Raw genomic sequence first — 24,128 nt, forward strand, 5'->3', positions numbered from 1 at the left:
ATATTCCTGGCTTCCTACCACTACCTGGTGTAGGACCCCGGGCCTTTGGCTTGCTGCCAAAAGGAATTCCCTCCCTCAGCCCTTGTGCAGAACTTTGTATATAAGGTTGTAAAAAGTGGCTTAGAATTAGAGTTACAGTGGTTAGGGAATGGAGCTATTTATATCAGTATTCCAGTTAAATGAGTTCTTTATTTCACTCACTCATTGTCAATTTTAAAAAGATTCAGAAGACCCTAAGAGGTACATTAAATTCTATAAGTGTATTAAGCAGATGTAACTTAATTTTTAATGATCCAGAGACATTTGATGATTCTGCATTGCCTCAACTTCACCATTACGAACTGAGTGTCAGTTTCTGATCAATTTTTGTGTTTTTAAATTCAACCTCTGTGGGTTTTGAAAACTCTTATTTTATCATGTTTCAAAATCTGCAAGGCCAAGTCTGCTATTCTGATACACACGCACATTTTACAACAGCTTTATTGAAATACAATTCACATACCACCCAAGTGACCCATTTAAACTGTAAAATTCAACGCTTTTTAATATCTTCACAAAGTTGTGCAACTATCAACACAATCCGTTTTAGAACATTTTCGTCACCCTGAAAAGAAATCCCATACCCATTAGCAGTCGTTACCCATTCCCCCCCCACACCCCAATACTCCCAGTCCTAGAAAATAACTCTATTTTCTGTTTCTATAGATTTCCCTGTTCTAGATATTTCAAATAAGTGGAATCATACAATATGTGGTCTTTTGGGTTGGCTTCTTTCTGTCACTTAGCAGAATGTTTTCTATACATATATTTAAATATTTATTCATTTATTTAAAATTGAGGTAAAAACACATAACATCAAATTTACTATTTTAACCACTTTGGGTGATATTAAGTACATTGACTGTTATGTAACCAAAACCACCATCTATCCACAGAACTTTATTATATCTTAAATTATATTGTAGCAGGGTTATTGTGAACGTACATGAGTTAATACAAATAAAGAGCTTAGAATGCAGAGCCTTTCCAGAGAAAGGCTCAATGTTATTACTGCATTAAACAAGCTTTCTGATCAAAGCCATTATACAACTCCAGCTTCAGATGAGCAGTAACTGATGGAGAGGCTTAGTACGTAATATTTTTACTTTTTCATTCGTGTAGTTAAAATTGAGCACCTGGGGATGGAAGAAATAGCTTAAAATCTTATAACAGGTTATTAGGTTTTCCCTTCTTTATTTTTAGTTTAACCAACTTAATGGATAAGTGTTGCATCCACTATTCTAGGCAAAAAGGATATGGAAATTCAAGTATGTTTATCACTCACAATTTCAGAGCAAAGTCTCCCAAATTCTTGTAGGAAATCATCTGTTGTTATCTCTGCTCTCATAAATTTCATCCAGGGCCCATTTACGCCACCTGAGATCAAGGCCTTCAATATAGTTCCGGAAGGGATATGATTCTGTACCTCCCATTCTACCGGAAGTAAAACATATGGTAAGTGAAACAGTAATATATGGACAAACAGCTGGGGTTTGGGGAGCAGGGGAAGTACCATACAAGTTCCTGTGGCATCACTGTGGTGCCTAGTGGGTTCCATTGGGAATTCAGACAAATTCAGGAAATGGAAAATCTCAGCTTGGACCTCCAAAGGAACAGCAATAATAATCTGTGTAACTGAGGGGACACTGGTGCCAAGCGTCAGGTCCGTACCACCACCTTGAGATGACTCTGGACACTGCAGTACGAATTTTCTTCCCTGGTCTCTCATTGGCTGGTTCATATGTATTAGGTCACTCACACAGTCCTGGCACATGGTAAGGAAGTGCATTAGGGAATAAAGCAGATTCTGACAGCACTCCAAGACAAGGCCTTCATTTTGTAAACCGTAGTAATCCTTCAGAGCAGTGTAGCTGGCACACTGAAACATTCACCTGTGGGGGCGCTGTCTTTGAGAAATAAAGAACAAAATTCTGTCCATAAAGAGCTAAGGCAGTGGATGGATTATTATTGTGTATACTGGGAACACTGGGATAGGGGTTACTTTTTCTTGTACAAGGGTGTTTTCTCTTTGTATAATATACCTGCTATGGTGCAAAAATGTATACAGCATTCATAATTATATCTAAGATATATCAATAATATACATTAGCACATATCTTTTGTTTAATGCAGTACCTGTGCATTGAAAATATTTCAGCCAATGTAGAAAGGTATAAAAAAGAAAGTTAAATGACAAAGCAATCCCATTCTTCAGAAATCACCAATATGACCAATTCAGTATGTCTTTTGAGAACAACAGGACTTTTAAAACTGAATCCAAATAATAATAATAATACATCTTTAATTTTAGAACTAAAGTTAGAGCATTTTTTAGGATCTTAGAGCTGGCAAGCATGCAAGGAAAGGGGCACTCTCGTATGCTGTTGATGGGGGTGTAAACAAATACAACCTCTATGGAGTGCAACATTTTAAATACACATTTACATTTGATGTAGTAATTCTGCTTCCAGGAATTTCTCCCACAGATATATTTATAAAAGTAAGCAAAGATTATGTACACAGCTGTTGTGCAGAACTGCTCACAATAAAAACTAGAAACTTACATGCATGTTACTAAAGGGCTTGTTAAATCAACCATGGTACATCCATATGATGGAATACCTCATAGATGTTAAAATGTATAAACTAGGCCAAGGGTTGGCAAATTATGGCCTGGGGGCCAAATCTGTCTCCCATCTGTTTTTGTAAATAAAGTTTTATTGGAGCACAACCACACCTACTTGTTTACTAGTGTCTATGGCTGTTGCTGGCTCCAATAGTAAAGTCATACAGAGACTGTGTGGCTCGTGAAGCCCATCTAGTGCCCTTGACAGAAATAGTTTGCTAATCCCTTAACTAGACCTATGCCTACTGATGTGGAAAATTTGGCAAGATATTCTACTGGGTCAGAAAAAAGGAAAGGTACATAACAGTGTGTACAGTATGACCCAATCTATGTAGACACAGTTTACACACACACACACACACACACACACACACACACACTCACTCATGTATATATAGGCAATTTTTGGAAGGATAAACAAACTTTTCACAATGATAACCAATGAAGCCTAGGACTGGCCAGAGAGGGGTGGAGGTGACAGTAAGAAATTTGTCTATTTTTTTAGGTGCACTTTTATTTAGTTATTTATTTTTTATTGGGGTAAGTTGTTTTACAATGTTGTGTTAGTTTCTACTATACAGCAAAGTGAAGGAAGAGTTCCCAGTTTTTACTATACAGCAAAGTGAAGGAGAGTTCCCTGTGCTATACAGCATATCTTTGTATTTTTAAAAATATCCTTTCAGCACCAACTATTTAATAATGAGGTTGGCATAACTGAGTTTCTGTATAGAAAAAATTTAATTAAATCCATTTCTCACCATTACAAAAATGAATTCCCAACAGACTAAATACCCAAATCAGAAAAAAAAAACCCTCTAAAAGTTAGAAAACAATATGCAACGTCTTTATGAACGTGAAGAAAGAAACGACTTCCTTAGCCTAGTCTCATAACATGCAAGCCATAAAGAAAAACACAGATGATTTTGATGACATCAAAAGTGAAAATTTTGGCATGGCAAAAACATTATAAATATAAAATAAAAACACAAGTCAATAATAACAACAACCACAAGACTTACTAAGTGCTCCAAAGATTCCAGGCACTGCTGAATAACATACCATTTAAAAGTATGAGCAGGATTTGAAAAGGCAGAGGAGGCAGGGAAGGGTAGCTCTGATCAGAGAGAACAGAACTTGCAAAGGCACAGGAGTATAAATACATTTGACAAGTTTAAAGAGCATCAGGTAGTCCAAGGTAGCTGAAATGTGGGCATACATAGGAAATGGTGTGACAAGAGGACATGAGAGCTGGTTGTGAGAGGCCCTGGAACCAGGTAAAGCTTCTGGTTTTAACCTAAGTGAAAAAATGCAGGCACTCAAGGATTTGAAGCAAGAGAGGGAAGGGATAAGATGTGTGTTTCAGAAGGGCAGCTCCAGGCATTGTGTGCAAAACCCAGAAGGCCAGAGGTAGAGTTAGGAGTTAGGAGGCTGATGTGCCAGTGCAGGCGGGAGAATTTAGGAATCTAATTTGTGTAGAGGCAGTGGCAGTGGGAAGGAGTGAATAGGTTCTCAAGATGTTCTGGAGAAAGCTGACAAAATTCCTGCCAAGTAATCTTTATGTTCTCTGTAAAAGGAGACTTGGCTGTCTTCCAAGTATGAAGGTTTGGTCTGGGGAAGTATGATGGCTCTGGGCGGAGTTTGGAACAGCCCTGTAATGAATGCAAGAGGAATATGAGTGGAGGAATAGAGAGGCTGAGGGCTCAACTGCAGCTGGAGCTAAAAAAAAAAAAAGGAGCTCACCTAACCAGTTAGCAGAGCTGGATAATTTTGCAACCAGGGGCACAGAAAACCTGAAGTTGGGTTGATTTAGCATAGAAAACTGCCCAGTCAGCAACCACAGTAAGTGAAAAGAACAGGGACAGCTGTTTGGTCCTTTTTCCTTCCTGCTGGTTGGGAATGGGATGTGATGGCAGAAAGTGAGGCAGCCAAGCCTGACCCACATGGTGAAAGTAGAAATGAAGTGCACTCATAGCACAGCAACACAATGAAAAGAGCCCAGGGCGCTGCCATCACAGAGCAACACACTGGCCCAGACACATACCTGGACTTTCATGTGCAAAAGAAATTAACTTCAGTCTTGGTGCAGTCACTGTTTTGTTAGGTTTTCTAACACTTCACGCCAAACAAATCACACTTAAGTCAGTTGAACTGAGCGGGTAAAAAGGTAATACCAGGAGGGGCTGAAAAAGGAAGGATCAGAGCCTAGAGGCTTGATCTTGTAGTAGCAAAAGCAGGTTTAGAAGGGAGGTTGGTGGAAAAGGAAAGGCTATGATCAAAGCGGGGACGGGGTGGGGGTGGCGGGGCGGGCAGAGAGGATGTCAGGATTCAGAAGTAGTTCTCAGGGAAAGGTAGTTAAATTCCACCAATAACATTAACAACAATAGCAGCTCATCGTTTATTGAGAATTTCAGATGAGCCAAGCACTCACCCTGCTAATCAAGTGCCCTCCATGAATAATCTCACTTAACCCTCCTCCAACCCCAAAGAGGTAGGTACTATCATCAGCCGTAATTTAATGATGAGGAAACTAAGACTCAGAGCAGTTAAATAATTTGCCCAAGATACTCAGCCACTAACTGTTGCTTGGAATTTGATGAAGAGCAAGTATAGCTCCCACTGGGACACACTGCCATCTCCCCTCACCACCCTCCTTTCCCCCACCCCTACCCACCACAGTCTCCAAAGGTGAAGTAGAATGAAGAGCTCACCTGCAGCCACTCTCCCTGGAGAAGGAATGAGAACTCCGCCCATGTCAAAAATCACTGCTCTGTAGGTGCCGCCTCCAGAATGTGTCCATCGCCAGGCTCCCTGGTGCCTGCCCTGGCCATGTTTCCCGAAGACCACCCTCCAAGCCCGCTGAAGCTGCGCAGACTGCAAAAGCCACCTTAGGCACATGTTGGGGCCGAGGCTGCGGAGAAGGCACAGGACATAGTTTGCCGTCACTGCCTCCAAGCAGACCTCCACCCTGGTGCTCAGGGTGGCACCTGCACACCTCCTCTGACCTCCAACCAGCGCTTCAGACACCGCCCGAGAGGAACGCAGGATCTCCGCCCTCCCTGACCACTCCTTGCCTAAGTTCCTTGGCTCAGGAAAGGGCTCCACCGTTCTCCCAGCCGCCCAAGCTGGAAAACTGGATTCACCCCGACTTCCCTCAGTCCTCCAGCCAGACACCTCTGCTCCGGGTGCTGTGCGCGGCCCATCCTTCCTCCCGAAGCTCTCCATCTACCTCTCTCCACTCTCACTGCGTGATCTCAACCATGGACCTTTGCAACGGCCCCTTAACTGGTCCCCCTGCCTCTTCTCAAACCTCATTCTTTCTTCACACTTCAACCAGTTATCATTCAAGATTGCAAATTTGATCATATCCTAACCCCATTTAAAACCTCCAGTGGCCCCCCACTGTCCTCAAGATAAACTCTCAGTTCCTTAACCTGCCTGAAAAGGCCCTCTGAGTTCTGCCTCTCCCCTTTCAGCCGCAGCTCTCCCTCGTATTTCACCTTAACCTGGGTGATCGGGACACTCAGGTCCACGGCAGCTTCCTCAAACACGTGATGCTTTCCTCCTGCTTCCAGGCCTTCGGGTATGGTGTTTCCTTGGCCTGAATGCTCCCTTCCATCTGTTACGTGGCTAACTGCAAATTGTCCTTTAGGCTGTAGTTTACCTGTCACTTCCTTCATGAAACCTCTTCTGGCTACCAGAAGAGACCAATGAGCAGGATGCCCTGTACCCACCTCCTCCTAGCGCTCGCGATGCCACCACACCATCACCCCTCCTACAGAGCAGGGCGATGTCCTTCTGATTGTTCTCCATTGCCTCTTTTCTAAACTTACTTTCCAAAAGATCGGGAAAAAAACCAAAATACACATAACAGGTACACGTGTATATAGATATTTAAACATGTATAGACATAAATCAAATGTGGCAAAATGTTAGTAATTAATCAGTCTTGGTGAAGGGTACACGATGAAGGGTATATGAGAGATCACTGTACTATGCTTCAACTTTTCTGTAAGTCTGAAATAAAAACCTGGGAAAAAAACAAAATAATTAAACCAAATTCTATTTGCAGTCAGTTCCACTTGAAAATCTTAAAGCTTCTCATGCGATGTCTATGGTTAAAAAGCTTACTAAGAAGAAAGTTAGAGCAAAACAGGTTGGTAAGACAGCCTGCCTGTTCATGGGAGTCACTTCAGTGCCACCATAAGGACTAAATAAACTCTGTAAGATCCTAAAGAAAGGATTCATTTTTAAAAATTATTTATTTATTTATTTGGCTGCGCTGCATGTGGGATCTTCGTTGTGACATGCAGAAATTTTAGCGCCGGCATGCGGGATCTAGTTCCCTGACCAGGGATCCAACACGGCCCCCTGTATTGGGAGCGCCAAGTCTTAACCACTGGACCACCAGGGAAGTCCCTAAAGAAAGGATTCTTTTTCTTTTTTTCTTAGAAGTATTCGTGACGCCATTCTTTATTAAGGTATCAAATAACTGTATCTGGCCAGACAGCCACCTAAAGAAAGGATTTTTAAGAAGCAAATGTTCAAGATAATATAATGTGCTTCTTACGTAATTGGAAATTTGCTGGATTGGGGCATGAATGCTGAAATGAAAAATGTAAAGACTGATTTGCATTTTGGGTTTTACCTATGCCATGGCCAAAGTTAGTGGAGGAAGGAGAAATTTATTTATAGGCTCCTGAAAGTGTCAACACATTCTCTGTGAGGGCTTAACAGAGATGAAATCTGTCTCTGGACCTAAAGGGCTGACTTTCATCCTCATTGAGGACACTGTCCTCCTCATAATTCTGCTAATGGATAAGTGGGCAACGCTCCCACGACTACCTTGCTTCTTCCTTCCAACTAGAGATGATAGTTCTGTTCTAGCCACTTCCCAATGCTCTCTTTGGAGCAGGTTATCGCTGTGATTTCTCATACCTCCTGGTACCTCCGTGGTACATGCCCACTGACTGGAATGTCTTCACCTGTTTATCTGATGGTAAATTTACACTCTTTTTTACATCACAGCCTCAGCTTTACCTCCTCTAGAGAGGCTAGTCTTTCTTTTTCCTGGAAGATTCTGAAACTACTTTTTTTTTTTCACTCTCATTGTTTCTTCTCCATACCTTCACTAGGGCACTTACCCCATCACACAGTTCCTGTTTTCAACTCTATGTGCTCCTCTACTTATCAGCTCCTTAAGGAAAGGCCTATCTTACTTCATCTTTGTATATCCATCCCCTAGGACCTAGCATGGTGTCTAGACACATAACACATGCTCAGTAGAAACATGAGTTGGAAGGATGAATAAACTGGATGATTCAGAAAATAGGGGGTAACCTCGCTTGGTGGCACAGTGGTTAAGAATCCGCCTGCCAATGCAGGGGACACGGGTTCAGCCCTGGTCCGGGAAGATCCCACACGGCACAGAGCAACTAAGCCTGTGTGCCACAACTACTTAGCCTGCACTCTAGAGCCCGAGAGCCACAACTACTGAGTCCACGTACCACAACTACTGAAGCCCACGTGCCTAGAGCCCATGCTCCGCAAGAAGAGAAGTCACTGCAATGAGAAGCCCGTGCCCCACAAAGAAGAGTAGCCCCCGCTCGCCGCAACTAGAGAAAGCCCGTGCGCAGCAAGGAAGACCCAATGCAGCCAAAAATAAATAAATAAAATTTAAAGATTGAAAAAAAAAAGAAAATAGGGGAACATAGGGGGCAGGCATAGTGATTGGCAGCCACAAAGAAGTGTAACAAGCCCAATTTTCCCATCTCTAGAGAATAATTCTAGTTCTCTGCAACTGGCATTTTCCTCCTCTACCGTAAAGAATATGTCTTCTCTCTGTCTCTCAGAATGAGATCAGTATGACGATGCAGATTTGCTACCTAAATTATGCTTTCATAAATATGCACACGTAGTGTATGTTTCCACATATTAAAGAGATAGTTTAGTAGAGATTGAGTGTTGGCTCTGCAATCAGATTGCCTGGGTTCAAAGTCTAGCTCTGCCACTTGCTAAGTGTGAGATCCTGAGCAAGTGGCTCTCTCTGAGCCTCAGGTTCCTCTTCCGTTAAAATGGAACAATTATACTACCTGTCTCATGAAGTTGCTGTTACGATTACATAAGATAATGTATGTAAAGCACTCAAGCTAGTACCTGGCACACCATTAAATGTTATCTACTACTGTAATATACTATTAAAAAGTTCACATAAGGGACTTCCCTGGAGGTCCAGTGGTTAAGACTCCACACTTCCACTGTAGGGGGCACGGGTTTGATCCCTGGTTGGGGAACTATGATCCCACATGCCAAGTGGCGTGGCCAAAGAAATTTTTAAATAATAATAATTTTTAAAAACTTCATGAGGTCTCATATATTATATGCATATAGCAGGTGCAAATGGCATATGCAGTTTCACAAAAATCAGACGGTCAGTGGGGGCAATTTTGGCTCCAACGGGACGTTTGGGAAGGTCTGGAGACATTTTTGGTAGTCACCCCTTGGGACATGCTACTGGTATCTAGTGGGTCAGGGCAGGGATACTGCTAAATATCCTATAATGCATAGGACATACACACACCCCAAAGAAATATCGAGTCCAATAATGTTAATAGTGCAGAGGTTGAGAAACACTGATATAAATAGTGTATACTGAAACTAATTCATAGGGTGCAGTCACAAGCTATAAATATCATTTGGTCACATTATATGCATATACAGTCCACACACCTACACGTCAACGACGTGCTGTAACACACCTTACATGTAATGGTAGCATATACCTAGAACAGCGTTCTGTCACATATGTGCCATATATGTATTGACTGTGGCTCTCCCTGTCTACATGCTAAAGGCAGTCTGAGGTACTGGAAAGAATGCTGTCTCTCAGAAAAACTGGTGTAAATAGAGCCACAGGCTCTACTCATTTCATCATCACAGCTGTATAGGGATATTATCCCAATTTTACGCAAAATCTAACTCAAGGTCACAAAACAGGTGAACAGGGTCTACTCAATAATAACAGGAACTGCGTGTTCATCTCATTCACCCCCAGATGTATCTCCAGCTCTGGGCGCTTAACCAGTCCACCGCCCTACCTTAAGAGAATCAGAAACCCTGCAATCGAATCCCGACTCCCGATGGGTCCTCAGAGAAGCGTATTCACCTCTCTGAGCCTCAGCGCACCTGTCTGTAAAGGGTGGCTGACACAAAGCAACCCTGCCTACAGCTAGAGCGAGAGATCAAACAGGACAAAAAGAGGCTAGAGCTCTCTGCAGGGCGCGGGTTCCACGGACCATTCGGAGACCTCGCGGAGCCAAAGACCCCTCGCCGTCAGATGGGCTGGGATGAGGGCGAGGTCTCTCAGATAAGCTAACTCGGGTCTGGTCGCACACCCACCGATTCCCCTACTCGGGGCCCAGCTTCCGGTATCCCAGTGACGTGCCACCTCCACGAACTCTTTGAGATTCCGTCTCTCAGGGCGCAGGAGCACCTCCCCGCAGACACGCCAGTCACGTGCCTGCCTCCGCACCCAATCAGAGGGCGCGCTGATTCGAGCATGCGTAACCTCGCGGGTCAGGGACGGCGGCCGGGAGGCGGAAGCGGAGGGTGTTGTGGCTCCGAGGGTGGCACGCGGACCCGCTGCTGTTGAGGCGGTTGCGGCGGAGCTGAGGCGCGGCGGCGGCGCTGCCCGCCCCAGGCCGCTCGGCCTCAAGGCTCGTCTCCCAGCCTCGCCTGAGCCCGCTGGGGCTCGCGCCGACCAGCGCCTGCCCTATGAGTGTGTCACTGGTTGTCATCCGCCTGGAGCTCGCAGAACACTCGCCGGTCCCCGCCGGCTTCGGCTTCAGCGCCGCTGGTGAGTCCGCGGCCTTGCCGCCTCCCCCGTAGCCCGCGCCTGGGCCCCGGGGGCTCGTCCTCCAAGAGTCCGGGTCCGAGGAAGGGCCGCGACGAGGGCTTTCGCCTCAAGAGGAAGCCGAGAGGTGGTTGGGATCCCTCTCATTTCCTCCATCCTTAAGAGGTCTTCCCAGATGTCACCTCTGGGAAGCCTTTCCCGGTCCCTCCTTCCTGGTGCCTCCTCATCGGGACTCTGTTTATATTTGGCGCGTCGCCCTCTCCGCCCTGGGTTGGGGCCGAGTTGTGCGAGTTGGTTTCCTCTACGTTTTGTGAAGGCAAAGACGGAATCCCCAGCTCGCTGACGGCCCCTGGTTTAATTAAATCGTTCCTCTTTGAAAGACTATTTAAGCGCCCTGTAGCAAGAGTTATACTTGTAATTAAAACGTGTACACTTCTGGTGTCCGAGCACTGTGCTAAACACTTCGTGTGCACTGTTTCTAATTATCTTCATATAACTCTATTAGTTAGATGGGTGTATGACCCTTTTACAGAACTGCGAAGCTGAAGCCCAGGGATTAAGTGACTTGCCCACGATCATCTGTCAGTGGCAAAATGGGTATTCTACCTCGGAGAGCTGGACTTGAGAGTATGAGCTCTTCATTCCCAGCCACACAGCCACCTCAGTGGGGAATGCAGGTGTGGCTCTGCTCTTTGGACCTCCAACAATTACCTAACAACAACATTCGTTCAAGAAATAGTTTTTGAATGTTCACTCTCTGTTGGAGCTTTAGTTGTGTGCGGAAAGAGATGTGGTCCTTGCTTTAATGGCACCAGCAGTTCAGTTCATGGAGACAGATGAAGTAAATGATTACAAAATAAATGTAGGGACTTCCCTGGTGGCGCAGTGGTTAAAAGAATCCGCCTGCCAGTGCAGGGGACACGGGTTCGTAGCCCTGGTCGTTAAAGATCCCACATGCCGCGGAACAGCTAAGCCCGTGCGCCACAACTACTGAGCCTGTGCTCTAGAGCCTGTGCGCCTCAGCAAGAGAAGCCACCGCGATGAGACGCCCGCAGCCCCCCCTCGCCACAACTACAGAAAGCCTGCACGCAGCAACAAAGACCCAGCGCAGCCAAAAATTAATTAATTAATTAATTAATTTAAAAAATAATAAATGTAGAATTACAGCTGTGACAAATGTGGTGAATGAAAAGAAAAAAGAGTTTGGAAAGCTATTACAAGAGTATGTGTTTGGTTTGGGGAAGGGGCCTGGGGCTGGTAGGGATGGTGTCATTGGAAACTTCCCTGAGTATGTGAGTTTTGAAGCTGCAAATTAAAGATTGAATGTGATTTAATAGGCTACTGAGTTCTGAAAGTCAACTAAATTGACATAGACCACATATACACTCCTGCATGGGTCAGTCATTGATTCATTAATTTATTCAACAGATCTTTAAAGAGCTTCCAATGTGTGGTAGGCACTGTAAGTGCAAGGGATACAGTGACGGGCAAAACAGGCCTGATCTCTGTTCTGATAGAGCCTATATTAAGGATATTCCAGTCGAGTTTCCAAATTCCTTTTCCATTTTTGTGTGTTTTAGTGATTTAAGACAATGATCATGGATTTCCAGGGCATGATAGCATAAGGGTGTTTAAGACGACTACCCCCAAAAGTTTTTTAAAGTTTTGTTTATTAGTGGACTTGATGCCTTCATTTGGGGCTCAACACACAGTTTCACTCTACAAGTGTTACTAAAATGTTGGTTCATCTGAGCATAATCACTCTCAAAGCTTTTATCTCGTTCATTTGCTTTAAAGCGCATGGTTTTCACTAGAGCAGTCCTGCATTGCTGAGTTTATTGCACCGGGCATTAATTGACTGTCAGGCACTGCAGGAGCCCCAGAGGTGAGTGAGATGGCCACTGCAAAGGCATCTTACAGTCTTGGGGGAGGGCAGCAGAGAGAAAAGGAAAACCTATGGATGGATACATTGAGAGTAGAAAGGAGCTTGTTTTATTATCAGGTATTAATCATTCATGTGTTCTTTAGTTGGGGAAATGTCTGATGAGGAGATCAAAAAGAAGACACTAGCTTCAGCTGTAGCCTGTTTAGAAGGGAAATCACCAGGGGAGAAAGCAGCGATCATACATCAGCATCTTGGCCATCGAGAAATGACAGATATGATCATTGAGACCATGAAGGCCAACCCAGGTATGCTTCCTAAAACCCGAGAAGACTATCTTTTGTAACCTAAACCCACAGTTGCCTGTTTTATACGCAGTGTTCAATGAAACCTACTTTTATCTTTTACGCCTTTGTGCCTTACATGAGGTCATTAGGCTGCATTTCAGCTTCTCTAAATATTTCTCCTAAATCAATCCTAACAAGCTAGGTTGACAGCTCTGCTCAGTGAGGAGAGCTACTTACCACATAGGTCAGGGGCAGATCATGTTGAAATCGGGTAAACGTGTTGTGACTCTCCCTGCTCTGCCAGCTCATTCCATCCAGGGGAATGGAAGTGTATTGCATCTCCAGAGTGGAGAACCGGTAGGTTTGGTTTTCGAACTTCACAGCCCTGAATATTTATCCCACTTAGGAGTGCACGATGGAAGACACCTGCCTTATTATGGTACTTCTAAATGTAAAGGCCACTGTTGAGTCTCTGAGGGTGTTAATGACATTTGGGGCGGGGGGGCGGGTGAAGAGCACTTCCTAGCTGAGTTGCCGCTACAGTTCTGCTGTTCTGTGAATGTAGTTCTTAGTGCAGTACATTACAATTTCTCTTCCAAAGTTTATTCTTCTACTCAAAGTTTTCATCTGATTAGAGTCCTTCAGCATATTTCCTATCAGTTTATAATCCAATTTTTGGTTTGTGAAAGATGAGCTGAAAGCTACAATGGAAGACAGGAAGTCTTCAGAAGCATCCCCCACTGCACAGAGAAGTAAAGATCAAAGTAAAGAAGGCGTAAACACTGCTCCTGATTCTCCATCCAAACAACTTCCAGACCAGATTTCGTTCTTCAGTGGAAACCCCTCCGTTGAAATAGTTCACGGTATTATGCATCTATACAAGACAAAGTAAGAAAATCCTTTTCTCTTTTGAGTTTGTCTGTTTTTTTGCCACAGGGCAGAGAAAAATCTCTTGCCCTGAAGGGAAGTGGGTATTTTAAGCTTCAAAGGGATAGTACTTTCATATACTGTGTGTTAAAGAATTCTTAGATGTTTTATATATGGTTAAATCTCATACATTGGGTCAAAGCTTCTTAGGAAAGAATTGTGTAGATTCACTTGAGAAAATACCTAGGAAAATATTCCCTAAGAAGGTAGGCATGCAGGTGATTGGGAAATTGAAAGGAAGGAAGATAAAAAAGAAAAGAAAAGAAAAATTCTAGATGATCCATAACATCATTGTAGACTCATGTTCCCACCAAGTCTTTACTAAAGAAGCTGCTAAGAAGTCACATAATGGGTTGCAATTTCATCACGTCATTTTACCCCTTTCTGTGGTCCAATCAAGGCTTGCTGGAGGCCAAAGGAAAGGAAGGGTTTTGCTAGTCTACAAGCTGGGCCACCAGCTCCTTGGATAATTGGTAGCTGATCTCTTTAAAGGCTGTCCTTGTCCTAACTTGTCTGCTAGGTTCCCAATGGGAAGCAGAATACTCGGGGAGCCATTTTGGATCACAGCTATTGAAGTGAGTTTGCAGCATTTCAAAAGCAAATTGCATCGTGGGAGGTTTTTCTTTCCCCTCAATTCCAGCTATTCCAACCCAGCAACACTTTCTGTAATCTTCAGAGTCACATTCTTATGGTTCAGAATTTTCCTTCCTATATTTTGAGCTCTTTCTTTGAGACCCTTTGAGAGAAGACTGTAGTTTGAGTTGTGCTTCTACATTATCTAAGGATAGTTCTTACTAGAAAACTAATGAGAGCAAAACACAAACTGCAGATTTGCCTGATGGAGATTTATAACCATAACAAGCCTTTAACTGAAGATTAAAAATATCAGTGCTGGGTATAATGTAGAACATTTCAAAGCTTACCTTAAATTCCACTGCAGGTATGTTTAAGGGATTCTGCATTTACCCATGTAGTGTGTATTTTCAGGTAAAATAACAAGCTGTTTAACTTGATTTATAAAGCATTACACTTTTTTTCTTGGACATAAAAGTTGTGTACTTAGTGTTGTTTGCACTAACTATACCTCATCTATTCAAGACAGTCTAATTATTGTCTTATTAGTAAGATGACCTCCTTAAAAGAAGATGTGAGGCGCAGTGCCATGCTGTGTATTCTCACAGTCCCTGCTACAATGACCAGTCATGACCTTATGAAGTTTGTCGCCCCATTTAATGAAGTAATTGAACAAATGAAAATCATCAGAGACTCTACTCCAAATCAGTATATGGTGCTGATAAAGTTTAGTGCACAGGTAAAAGTTAAGATATTAAAAGTCTCTTTGCCACAGAAACTGTGATTTTGAAACTGTTTGATACTAGCCGTGTGTGATTTACTGCATTTTGCACTTCAGAGTCTTGATATGTTCTAGAGTATTGTTGTAATTCTAGAAATATTTCTAAATTCATCAGCAGACACGCTGTTCTAATTCATACCTGCTCTTTTTTATAAACCGGATTGAGTATGAAATCTAGGGTTGTGTGTGTTTGTTTATCCAGTAGTAACCATTCCAGTAGAACAAGAGTTCCCAAACTTTCTGAAGTTAATCCTGTATTATTATTTGCCTTTATAAAACTGCCCCTGCTTGTATCATCCTCTTTTTAGTAGATATTCTTTGGAACATTTTAGAAAATAAAATCAATTTTAAAAAAAATTTTGGTGACAGGAGGGGTTTTGTGACACTCCTTGCATCGTTAAAGGTGCTTTAGAGGTCTTTTTTTTTTTTAATGTATTTTATCTAGTTATTTATTTTTGGCGCATAAAGTGTAAGGTCTTCGTAGCTGCACACATGCTTTCTCTAGTTGCAGCAAACTGGGGCTACTCTCCTTTGCGGTGCGCGGACTTCTCGTTGCAGTGGCTTCTCTTGTTGTGGAGCATGGGCTCTAGGTGCGCAGGCTTCATTAGTTGTGGCACGTGGGCTCAGTAGTTGTGGCTCACGGGCTCTAGAGTGCAGGCTCAGTAGTTGTGGCTCGTGGGCTTAGTTGCTCCTCGGCATGTGGGATCTTCCTGGACCAGGGCTTGAATCTGTGTCCCCTGCATTGGCAGGTGGATTCTTAACCACTGCACCACCAGGGAAGTTGCAAAAGATGCTTTAGAGTTCTAATTGGAAATCACTGCGATAGAGAGACAAACACTGAAAGAATGGTGATATTTTCAGCTTTTAAAAGTATTTGCACGTTATAACAGAGTTTTTGACTTAGGAAGGTTTTGCCATCCAGTCCGTTTCACTTGTTGCATTAAGCATCATTTTGCATGCGCCTCAGTTCTAAAGATGTTAGAAAGATATTCTCTTGGTTTTTATTCTTAGGAGTATTCATGTTTCTATGTGAATATAAAAATGAGGTAAGCTTTAGGTGTTATCCAGGTTATTAAAGGGCTGGCTACCTTATCCATAGGTTTCATTCAATTTGGTTTTTTTTTTTTTTTTATAATAGTGTTTATTTTTACTTGTTGACAGTTTGCTTCATTTGTTTATTTATGGCTGTGTTGGGTCTTTGTTTCTGTGCTTTCTCTAGTTGTGGCAAGCGGGGGCCACTCTTCATCGCAGTGCGCGGGCCTCTCACTATCGCGGCCTCTCTCGTTGCGGAGCACAGGCTCCAGACACGCAGGCTCAGTAAATGTGGCTCACGGGCCCAGCCGCTCCGCGGCATGTGGCATCTTCCCAGACCGGGGCACGAACCCGTGTCCCCTTCATCGGCAGGCGGACTCTCAACCACTGTGCCACCAGGGAAGCCCTCATTAGGTTTTGAAATGCAGCTCTGTCCAAGTTACTTCTTTCTCACCTCATTGATAAACAGTCTTCCTGAATTTGCCCCAGATAGACAGTTACAACTTGCAGATTGGCAAAGAAATGAGTGTGCCTTTAGGGTCACTTGCCATTGCCTCTGACCAATCACCAAGATTTGTGGGTAATAGGAAGCCCATGACACAAGGCCCACTTGTCATCTCCTCATTTCAAAAACGCAGAGTTGACAGCAGTAGCAGCCATTCATTGGCCGTGGGAACAGAATTAAGAGAAATAAGAGTTCGGGGCTTCCCTGGCGGTCCAGTAGTTAAGCCTCCGCACTTCCACTACAGGGGGTGCAGGTTCAATCCCTGGTTAGGGAACTAAGATCCTGCATGCCACATGGACACACACACAAAAAAGAGAAATGAGTTGGATTATATTTGTACCTGTTCAGCAGGCCACCAAGAAAGAACGCTTAGTGTGGAATTCCGTGTACAAGAGGGTACACAGTTGTTATCTTTAACCTTTACAAGCACCACACATTTGAGAGAGACATTTAAAACGTGTTTCAATGGTTCTGTAAGCTTAGAGTTCACAAGTTGACATTGAGAACTGAAAAGCACCTCACAGCTGCTTTCACTGACTGTCAGAAGACCTTCCAAGGTTGCTGAAGAACTTTCCAAATAATGGGCAAGTGGTATTTTAAATCTTTTTGAATCTAATAATAAGGGTATTGATGATAACATGCAACCTTTATTGACCGCTTATTCTGTACCATTCACTCTGCTAAGTGCTTGATGTGCATTAGCTGATGTAATCCTCACTACAGCCCTACTGTTGTTATCCTAGTTTTACAAGTGAGGAAACTGACTACGGAGAGAGGTTAGTGATTTTGCCAGGGTTATACAGCTAGAAATAAGTGACTGAGCTGGGATTTGAGCCCTCACTTTTAATCCCTAGGGTGTAGTCCTCTTCCAGCAGGAGTGGGATGAAAGTGTGGGGAAGGGAAGATATTCACTTTTTGCCAAAAAAATTGTGTAATGGCAGTATTTTACTTATAGCTTCTATCGAGCAAGCAAGGGTGATAAGTAACACAGGGAAAGTCACAGAAAGAGACTGGGGAAAAATGTTTAAGAACATATTAGACTTTTTTTTAGTCTGAAGTGTATTAAGCCCACAGCACTAACTTGTCTAGTAAACCCACAAACTTCCCTGTAGCACATGCTGCCCTTCACAGTCTGCAGTTAGTGCTGTGGAAATTTTCTGCTACTGTTAATGGATTTTCTTTGTACTACTGCATTGTCTCTCCATCTCTGTCTTTGGACCAAGTGCAGGTTGCTTAAGTTGACACATGTTTTCTGAGACTGTGATACAGCTTTCTGAGCGCTCTGTGAGGATAGAACCCTTGACCTTGGTATCGTGAGTTGTATTGTTTATCTGTAATGCTAGATCTTAGGGTCTAAGGCTCATCCTATCAGGGATTTTCTAAGGCCTAAAATTACCCTCCTGGTATAAGACTTGAAGTTGTTGAATTAATATTGGGCCCTAATGAGAATAGACTCAATATCACCAACTCCTGAGTAACTTACTAGATGTCAAGCCTGTGCTAAGTGCTTTTCATGCATTAGCTCCTCGAGTCCTCTCAGTTATGCCATAAGGTAGGTATCATTATTTTCATATTTTAAAATTGAGGAAACAGACATGAGTGAGACACTTGCCCAAGGCTACATAGCTAGTAAGTGTCCAAGTTATGATTCAAACACAGGCAGCCTGACTCCATGGCCTGGGCACATAACTATATTCTTACTCCTTTCTTTTTCTCATCATAGAATTTTATTAAGAACTAATAGGCCTTCTCTATGTCTTTTATCATTTCTTGAATTTCTGTTGGCCTCATCTTTCTTTATTGCTGGAGGTGTTAGATGTGCCTACAGAGTTGTACTGTGCCCCTTAGGAAATTTAGTCTTTGGGTAAGGAATTTGTAATTCAGGATACAGGGAAATAGAAGGGGATTCAGTTTTGTAGTTCCTTGGGACAAAAAAGAACAGATAACCTCTCAATGGAGTATGTTGACTCATTTTCACTTAATATGCTTGGGCCAGCCAAGGAGATAGCTCTTTTGAAAAGTAAAAATGTGTTCTCAGAAGTAAAAATGTGATCACTGTGACAGTAAAGGAACCGTGATCATAATAGGTTTTTCTTTTTCTGAGTTTATGGTGAGAAAAGAACAGTAAAATCAAAGGACTAGAAAAAAACCAAAAGCTGGGTTTCTTGAAATTTGGGGCTCTAGGGCTTCCCTGCTGGTGCGGTGGTTAAGAATCTGCCTGCCAGTGCAGGGGACATGGGTTCAAACCCTGGTCCGGGAAGATCCCACATGCCGCGGAGCAACTAAGCCCGGCACTGCAACTACTGAAGCCCGCACACCTAGAGCCTATGCTCCGCAACAAGAGAAGCCACTGCAGTGAGAAGCCCATGCACTGCAACAAAGAGCAGCCCCCGCTTGCCACAATTAGAGAAAGCCTGTGCTCGGCAACGAAGACCCAACACAGCCAAAAATAAATAAGTAACTAAATAAATTTGGGGCTCTGTACAGTGCAGGCAGGCATTTTAAACAAGAGTTGTTTCTTCTGTGGGTTTTTTTGGCAGTTAGCTTCAGGCTTTTGTGCATTTCGGTGCTGAGTTGAAGCAGGAACCACATGGATTTTGTTCCCTGCTCTTGTCCTTTGCATAGCACAGTGCCCAGCATGTGCTTGGTACTCAGTAAATATTCCAGCCAGTGAAGCGACATTTCCAATACCAAGATTTTAAAGAAGATAACAATGTGTTCAAAAAGTATACTTCTTTGGTATAGATAATTCCCCCAAGAAAGAAATAATTTATCTCATGTTGAGTAGATTTTGTCACATCCCCAGTATCACAAACCTTGTCCCTTCCTCTGAGGAGGCTTGGGCACTTAGGGAGCATCTACAGAGCTGGAGGTCTTTGGCTGGGTCTGCTGTTCTCAGCAGCCATATCTGCAGCAGTTCCTGGTGGTGCCGGAGGCCCTGAAGAGCCAGCCGTGGCCCTCATTTCCCTCGGTGTATGAGTCCAGTTGCTCACTGTGCTGCTTACTCATCCAAAAGCCTTTCAAGACATATCTACTGCTCTTGAAAAATGGGAGAAGCCATTTGGGGCTGCTACTTCTTAGCGTTAAAGAGACTTATTGTCCAAGAACTGGCTTTTAACATTTTGAAGTTCAAATACACAGGTTGTTTCCTGAAGGAAAGCCTCCCCACCCCACCCCCAAAAAAGTGCCTGCAAAATCTGTGTTCAGAATTGGTCATCCTTCCTTAGTGGCTTAGCTTACTTGGTCAGATTAAGAAAGCATAGGTAATTAAGAATCCACACTTGAATTACATCATCAGAGTGCAGTGAAAAGCTGCTGAAAAGCTTAAAAGTGGCTGTAAGGTTCAGACCCTATGAGGGTAGACGGCCAGGACGGGTTTCGCCTGGTACAGCTTGAATCTCGTCCTTGAGGTTGATAGTGCGGCATTTCCTTTCGCAGAACACCCTTCCTCTCTTCAGGCAGCTTGTCTACACTGGTGAGGCCAAAGCACACAACTTCCTATCTTTGGGCTAATGCCTGTGTGAGAGTGAAACCCAGATAAGCCTTGGCCTCTCAGCTGCCTCTAAAACTTAATGAGTTTTAAAAGCTGGACTTTTCTCTTTGTTACTTTCTACTAAGGCTAGACTGGAAGATTTGATTTACTTGTGTCCATATTCACAAATGCACATGTGCCTTTGCAGCTTTACCTACTGGGGACTGTTTCCCCTGATTTTATCTGTCTTCCACTCCAAGGGAACAAGTTGTTAGTATTTTAAAGGCTGGTTCATCTTGGACCTCTTGACCTTGGACAGAAGTTTTGCTTTTGGTGTTACACACTAGTTGCTTAAAACCTCCTGATAGGATTCTTATCTATCATGTATTATTATTATTATTGTTGGGTTTATTGAAAAGAAGGAATTGGCTTTTCACTCCATACCAGTTCCACTGGTCCTCTATTTTTCCTCACATACGTGCTGACATTTGTTTTAAAAAGCTCTTCTGTAGGGAATTCCCTGGCAGTCCAGTGGTTAAGACTCAGTGCTTTCACTGCCAGGGGCCCGGGTTCAATCCCTGGGTGGGGAACTAAGATCCCGCAGGCCATGTGGTGTGACTAGGGAAAAAAAAAAACTCTTCTGTAACAATCATTGCTTATGACTTGGTTCCAAATAGGCTTGACTTCAGTGGCTGTGAAAGTGCTGACTAGAGGCAAAAAAAAAAGAAGAAAGAAAAAAAATGATATCACGGGAAACGTTGACCATTGTTGGTTGAATATGTATTAAAATTGTAGTAGCTGTCAGTTTATTGCACTTCAGTAGCTTCTGCTAGTTCCAGTAAGACTATCACGTATCAGGAAAAATTGTAGGGATATAGGATATTGACCTGCAGGGTTCAGTTAGCCTGTGAACCTGCTGCCATAGATGTTACTTTTGGCAGTTGCTTTCTCTCCTAAGTATAACTTTTAAAAGCTGAAGAACAGAATAACTGAAGCCATGCATCTTGAATAGAAAGCACGTTTTCAGGATCTCTCTCTTAACTTTTTCCTTTTCCCCACTGGTTCACCTAGGCCGATGCAGATAGTTTTTACATGGCATGCAATGGCCGCCAGTTCAACTCAATAGAAGATGATGTTTGCCAGCTGGTCTATGTGGAGAGGGCTGAAGTACTGAAATCTGAAGATGTAAGTGTGAATAATTCTTATATTTGATATAAACATATCAGAATGGTATAAAGTTGAAAGTTAAGATATCTGCGGAAATGTCCAGAATAGACCAGTCCATAGAGACAGAAAATAGATTAGTTGCCAGAGGCTGGGGGAGAGAGAAGTGAGGAGTGACTGCTAACAAGAACAAAGTTTCTTTTGGGGGTGATAGAAATGTTCTAGAATTAGGTGGTGGTGTGATGGGTGCACAGCCTTGTGAATATACTAAAAACCACTTTAAAATGGCAAAGTTTACATATATGAATTTTATCTCAAGTTTTAAAAATTGTCCAAAGTATTTTTTTTAAAAAAGGGTATTATCTGTGTTGTTGAAAATGAGTATGTATCTATTCCAGATGGATGAAACGTTGCCTAGAGCCTAAAAGAAATGTTTTTGTTTGAAATGTTAACCCTTAATCCTTGTCCTGATTTTTGATTCTGTTTTGATAGCAATTTATGATTCCCCTGATCTCCCACCCTCCATGGGAAGCTTTCCTATAATACGTGCTGTTTGAATCATTTTATAAAGTAGTAGATCTAGCTCGGTTATGCTTTTAATATTTCCTTTCTTTTAAAGTAGCCCTAAAGGTCTTTTTACCTTTTTTACCCAGCTTGATAGGAATAAGTTCTGATTAGATTGTTCTGTCATTAGATTAGGTAAAATAAAAATTGGCAAAGGATAAAATCAGTCTTCCCTTTTGCCAGGTGCTGGGCAAGGCCTCAGTTTTAGAAATTCCTTTCTCTAAATGAACACGGCTTCTTGAGAGATTTCCTGTAAATATCTTCTCTTCAGGGACCGTAGATTAATGTGACTTTTCTCAGTGTGTCCTCATTTGTACGCCTTACCTTTGCCTCAATAGTCCCACAGTTGGCAGGGCTTGGGTCAGACACCGCTGTGTTAGAGGTGCCTTTCTTGACCACCTAGATTGTTATGCCCCCTATTTCACACCCTGTTCTTTCATAGCATTTATAACCATAGGTAATTATACTTTTTAAAATTTTGAATTTCGTATGTCTCTCTACTAGAATCTAAGCTGTGTGAGGACAGGGACAGACTTTGTTTTCTGGGACTTACTGAATCTGTTTTTGCTCACCATTGCCCCACACCTAGAACAGTGTCTGGCACACATAGCAGGGAATTAATAAGTATGTGCTAAATGAATAAATAAATAAAATCACTGTTGTTGATACTGTTATCACTTAGTGGAAAGTGTCAAGTTTTAACTTAACTTTGTAGAAAAATCATTCAGATACACTCCTGTTCTCCTGCTTTTATTCCTTTGTGTTCTAGTATAGTCATGGCCATTCAGAGTTAGAGCAAGGAGTCTGGTAACAGAAGATTCTGGCAGCAGTCTCCCTTCCTAGAATGTCAGCTCTGTGAGGGCAGGCATCCTTGTCTGCTTCGTTCGCCACTGTATCCATAGTGCCTAGCACAGTGCTGGGACTGTAGGAGGTGCTTAATTAATATTTGTTGCATGGATGAAAATCTTACCAATTTATTTTCACAAAGCAATAATACTGAGAACATCCTGCGAGGAGTCAAAAAGTAACAGGAAAACTGTTGCTTTAAAAGAAAAAAAAAAAATTAGAACCGTGGATGACAAGTGAGGCTTATTCGAGGTGTTTCCCTGTAGGGGGCCAGCCTCCCTGTGATGGACCTAACGGAGCTCCCCAAGTGCACAGTGTGTCTGGAGCGCATGGACGAGTCCGTGAACGGCATTCTCACCACCTTATGTAACCACAGCTTCCACAGCCAGTGTCTGCAGCGCTGGGATGACACAACGTGAGTGCAGGAGGTTACCCCCCTACCCTGTCAAAGCTCATTATTACCCTTTCCCAGAATTAAGAACAGCCGCCCCCCCAAAATGAATCACTCCAAGTATTTGACTTTATAAACCTGGGTACCACGATGGTGAAGAGGTCACATAGAAGGGCCTTCCGTGTTTCTTCTTTGCTTTCCTCAGTTCACGTGAGGATCAGCATTCCTAGACCAAGTCCCTTTTAGTGTGCCAGTTCTGAATGCTTACGGAATGTCCCAAAGCAGCATGAATTGTTCTTTCCTTCGAAGAGCCAGAAAATGAGGGGGTGGGGGAAGTTTAGCTTTGAGGCTCTCATGCTAAAATGACATCCAGGTCTAAAATCTTGTTTATCACCTGCACTTTATGTCTACTCTTTACTTTGGCTTTCTTATCAAAGGGTGCTAGGCTACAGCAATCTGACATTTTGGATTTATCATGTTGTTGATGGCTTGGTGGCCAGTAGTAACAGTAGTCACTAAGTATGAGGCACACACACACCTATGTTCTCCTGTTTCCCAGTGCAACAGAGGCCCTATTTGTAGGGTGGCATTGTGCAGACAAAGAACTGAGGTGTAACCTGTACCTTTTTTTTTTTTTTCAGTCAGAGGTTGCTGCTCCCTTTGCAAACTGCATTGTGGGTCTTAGCTAGAAAGGCCTTGTGGCCTTCAGACGCTGGCCTCGTGGGTTTCCCAGTACAGAGAGGAAGGTGCAGAATCAAATAATCACACAAATAAATGTGAAATTACAGCCATTGCAAGTGTTACAAAGGAGCAGCGTTGCAGCATTGTGACTTGAGAATAGGGCCCTGACACAGTCAGGGCTGTCTGAGAGGCAGCCTCTCAGGGAGGATGAACAGGAGTTAGCCAGCTGAACAGTGGAACCGGCGAGAAGGCAGCGTAGGGGAGGGGGTCTGCATGGGAAGGGGGAAATCACGTTCCAAAGCCCAGGAATAAGGAGGGGCGAAAGTCCACAGGAGTCTCTGTTCTCTGCCCCGACATGGTCAGCTTTACAGAGCAGGACCCTGTCTGGCTGTTCTCTGCTGTGCCGCTCGCACTTAGCAGGAGATGTGGTGCATAGGAGGAGCTCAGTAAATATCTTTGAGCAAATAAATAGACCCTGGCTTTTCCGTGGCGTGTTTACCTGGAGAAGA

The 24,128-nt window shown here is 43.2% G+C and overlaps 2 protein-coding genes across 8 annotated transcripts in view; one reads left to right on the top strand and one right to left on the bottom strand.

Annotated features, from left to right (window-relative positions):
- ACAD10 (acyl-CoA dehydrogenase family member 10) overlaps positions 1–10,161 on the bottom strand; it is a 49,203-nt gene extending 39,042 nt beyond the window's left edge. For 2 of the 4 annotated variants that reach the window (XM_032603596.1, XM_032603600.1), the window contains exons 1-3: positions 10,061–10,161; positions 5,374–5,573; positions 1,325–1,473 (exon numbers count right to left, since the gene is read on the bottom strand). In XM_032603596.1, the coding sequence (XP_032459487.1) occupies positions 1,325–1,473; positions 5,374–5,560 (336 nt within the window). In that variant the 5' untranslated portion in view covers positions 5,561–5,573; positions 10,061–10,161. Of the gene's footprint in view, positions 1–1,324; positions 1,474–5,373; positions 5,574–6,162; positions 6,420–10,060 lie in introns of those variants that run through there. The other 2 variants (XM_032603599.1, XM_032603597.1) reach the window with 2 other exon arrangements.
- A 35-nt stretch (positions 10,162–10,196) lies between these two features.
- The window catches only part of BRAP (BRCA1 associated protein), a 37,553-nt gene continuing 23,621 nt past the window's right edge, over positions 10,197–24,128 (top strand). Inside the window, exons 1-7 of one of the 4 annotated variants that reach the window (XM_032602826.1) lie at positions 10,197–10,517; positions 12,312–12,399; positions 12,543–12,704; positions 13,373–13,571; positions 14,733–14,922; positions 21,045–21,158; positions 22,814–22,962. In XM_032602826.1, coding sequence (XP_032458717.1) covers positions 12,551–12,704; positions 13,373–13,571; positions 14,733–14,922; positions 21,045–21,158; positions 22,814–22,962 — 806 coding nt within the window. In that variant the 5' untranslated portion in view covers positions 10,197–10,517; positions 12,312–12,399; positions 12,543–12,550. Of the gene's footprint in view, positions 10,518–12,311; positions 12,705–13,372; positions 13,572–14,732; positions 14,923–21,044; positions 21,159–22,813; positions 22,963–24,128 lie in introns of all 4 variants that reach the window. The other 3 variants (XM_032602824.1, XM_032602823.1, XM_032602825.1) reach the window with 3 other exon arrangements.

This window comes from Phocoena sinus, chromosome 14 (genome assembly GCF_008692025.1).
Source record: "Phocoena sinus isolate mPhoSin1 chromosome 14, mPhoSin1.pri, whole genome shotgun sequence".
In the NCBI taxonomy this organism is placed as follows: Eukaryota; Metazoa; Chordata; class Mammalia; order Artiodactyla; family Phocoenidae; genus Phocoena; species Phocoena sinus.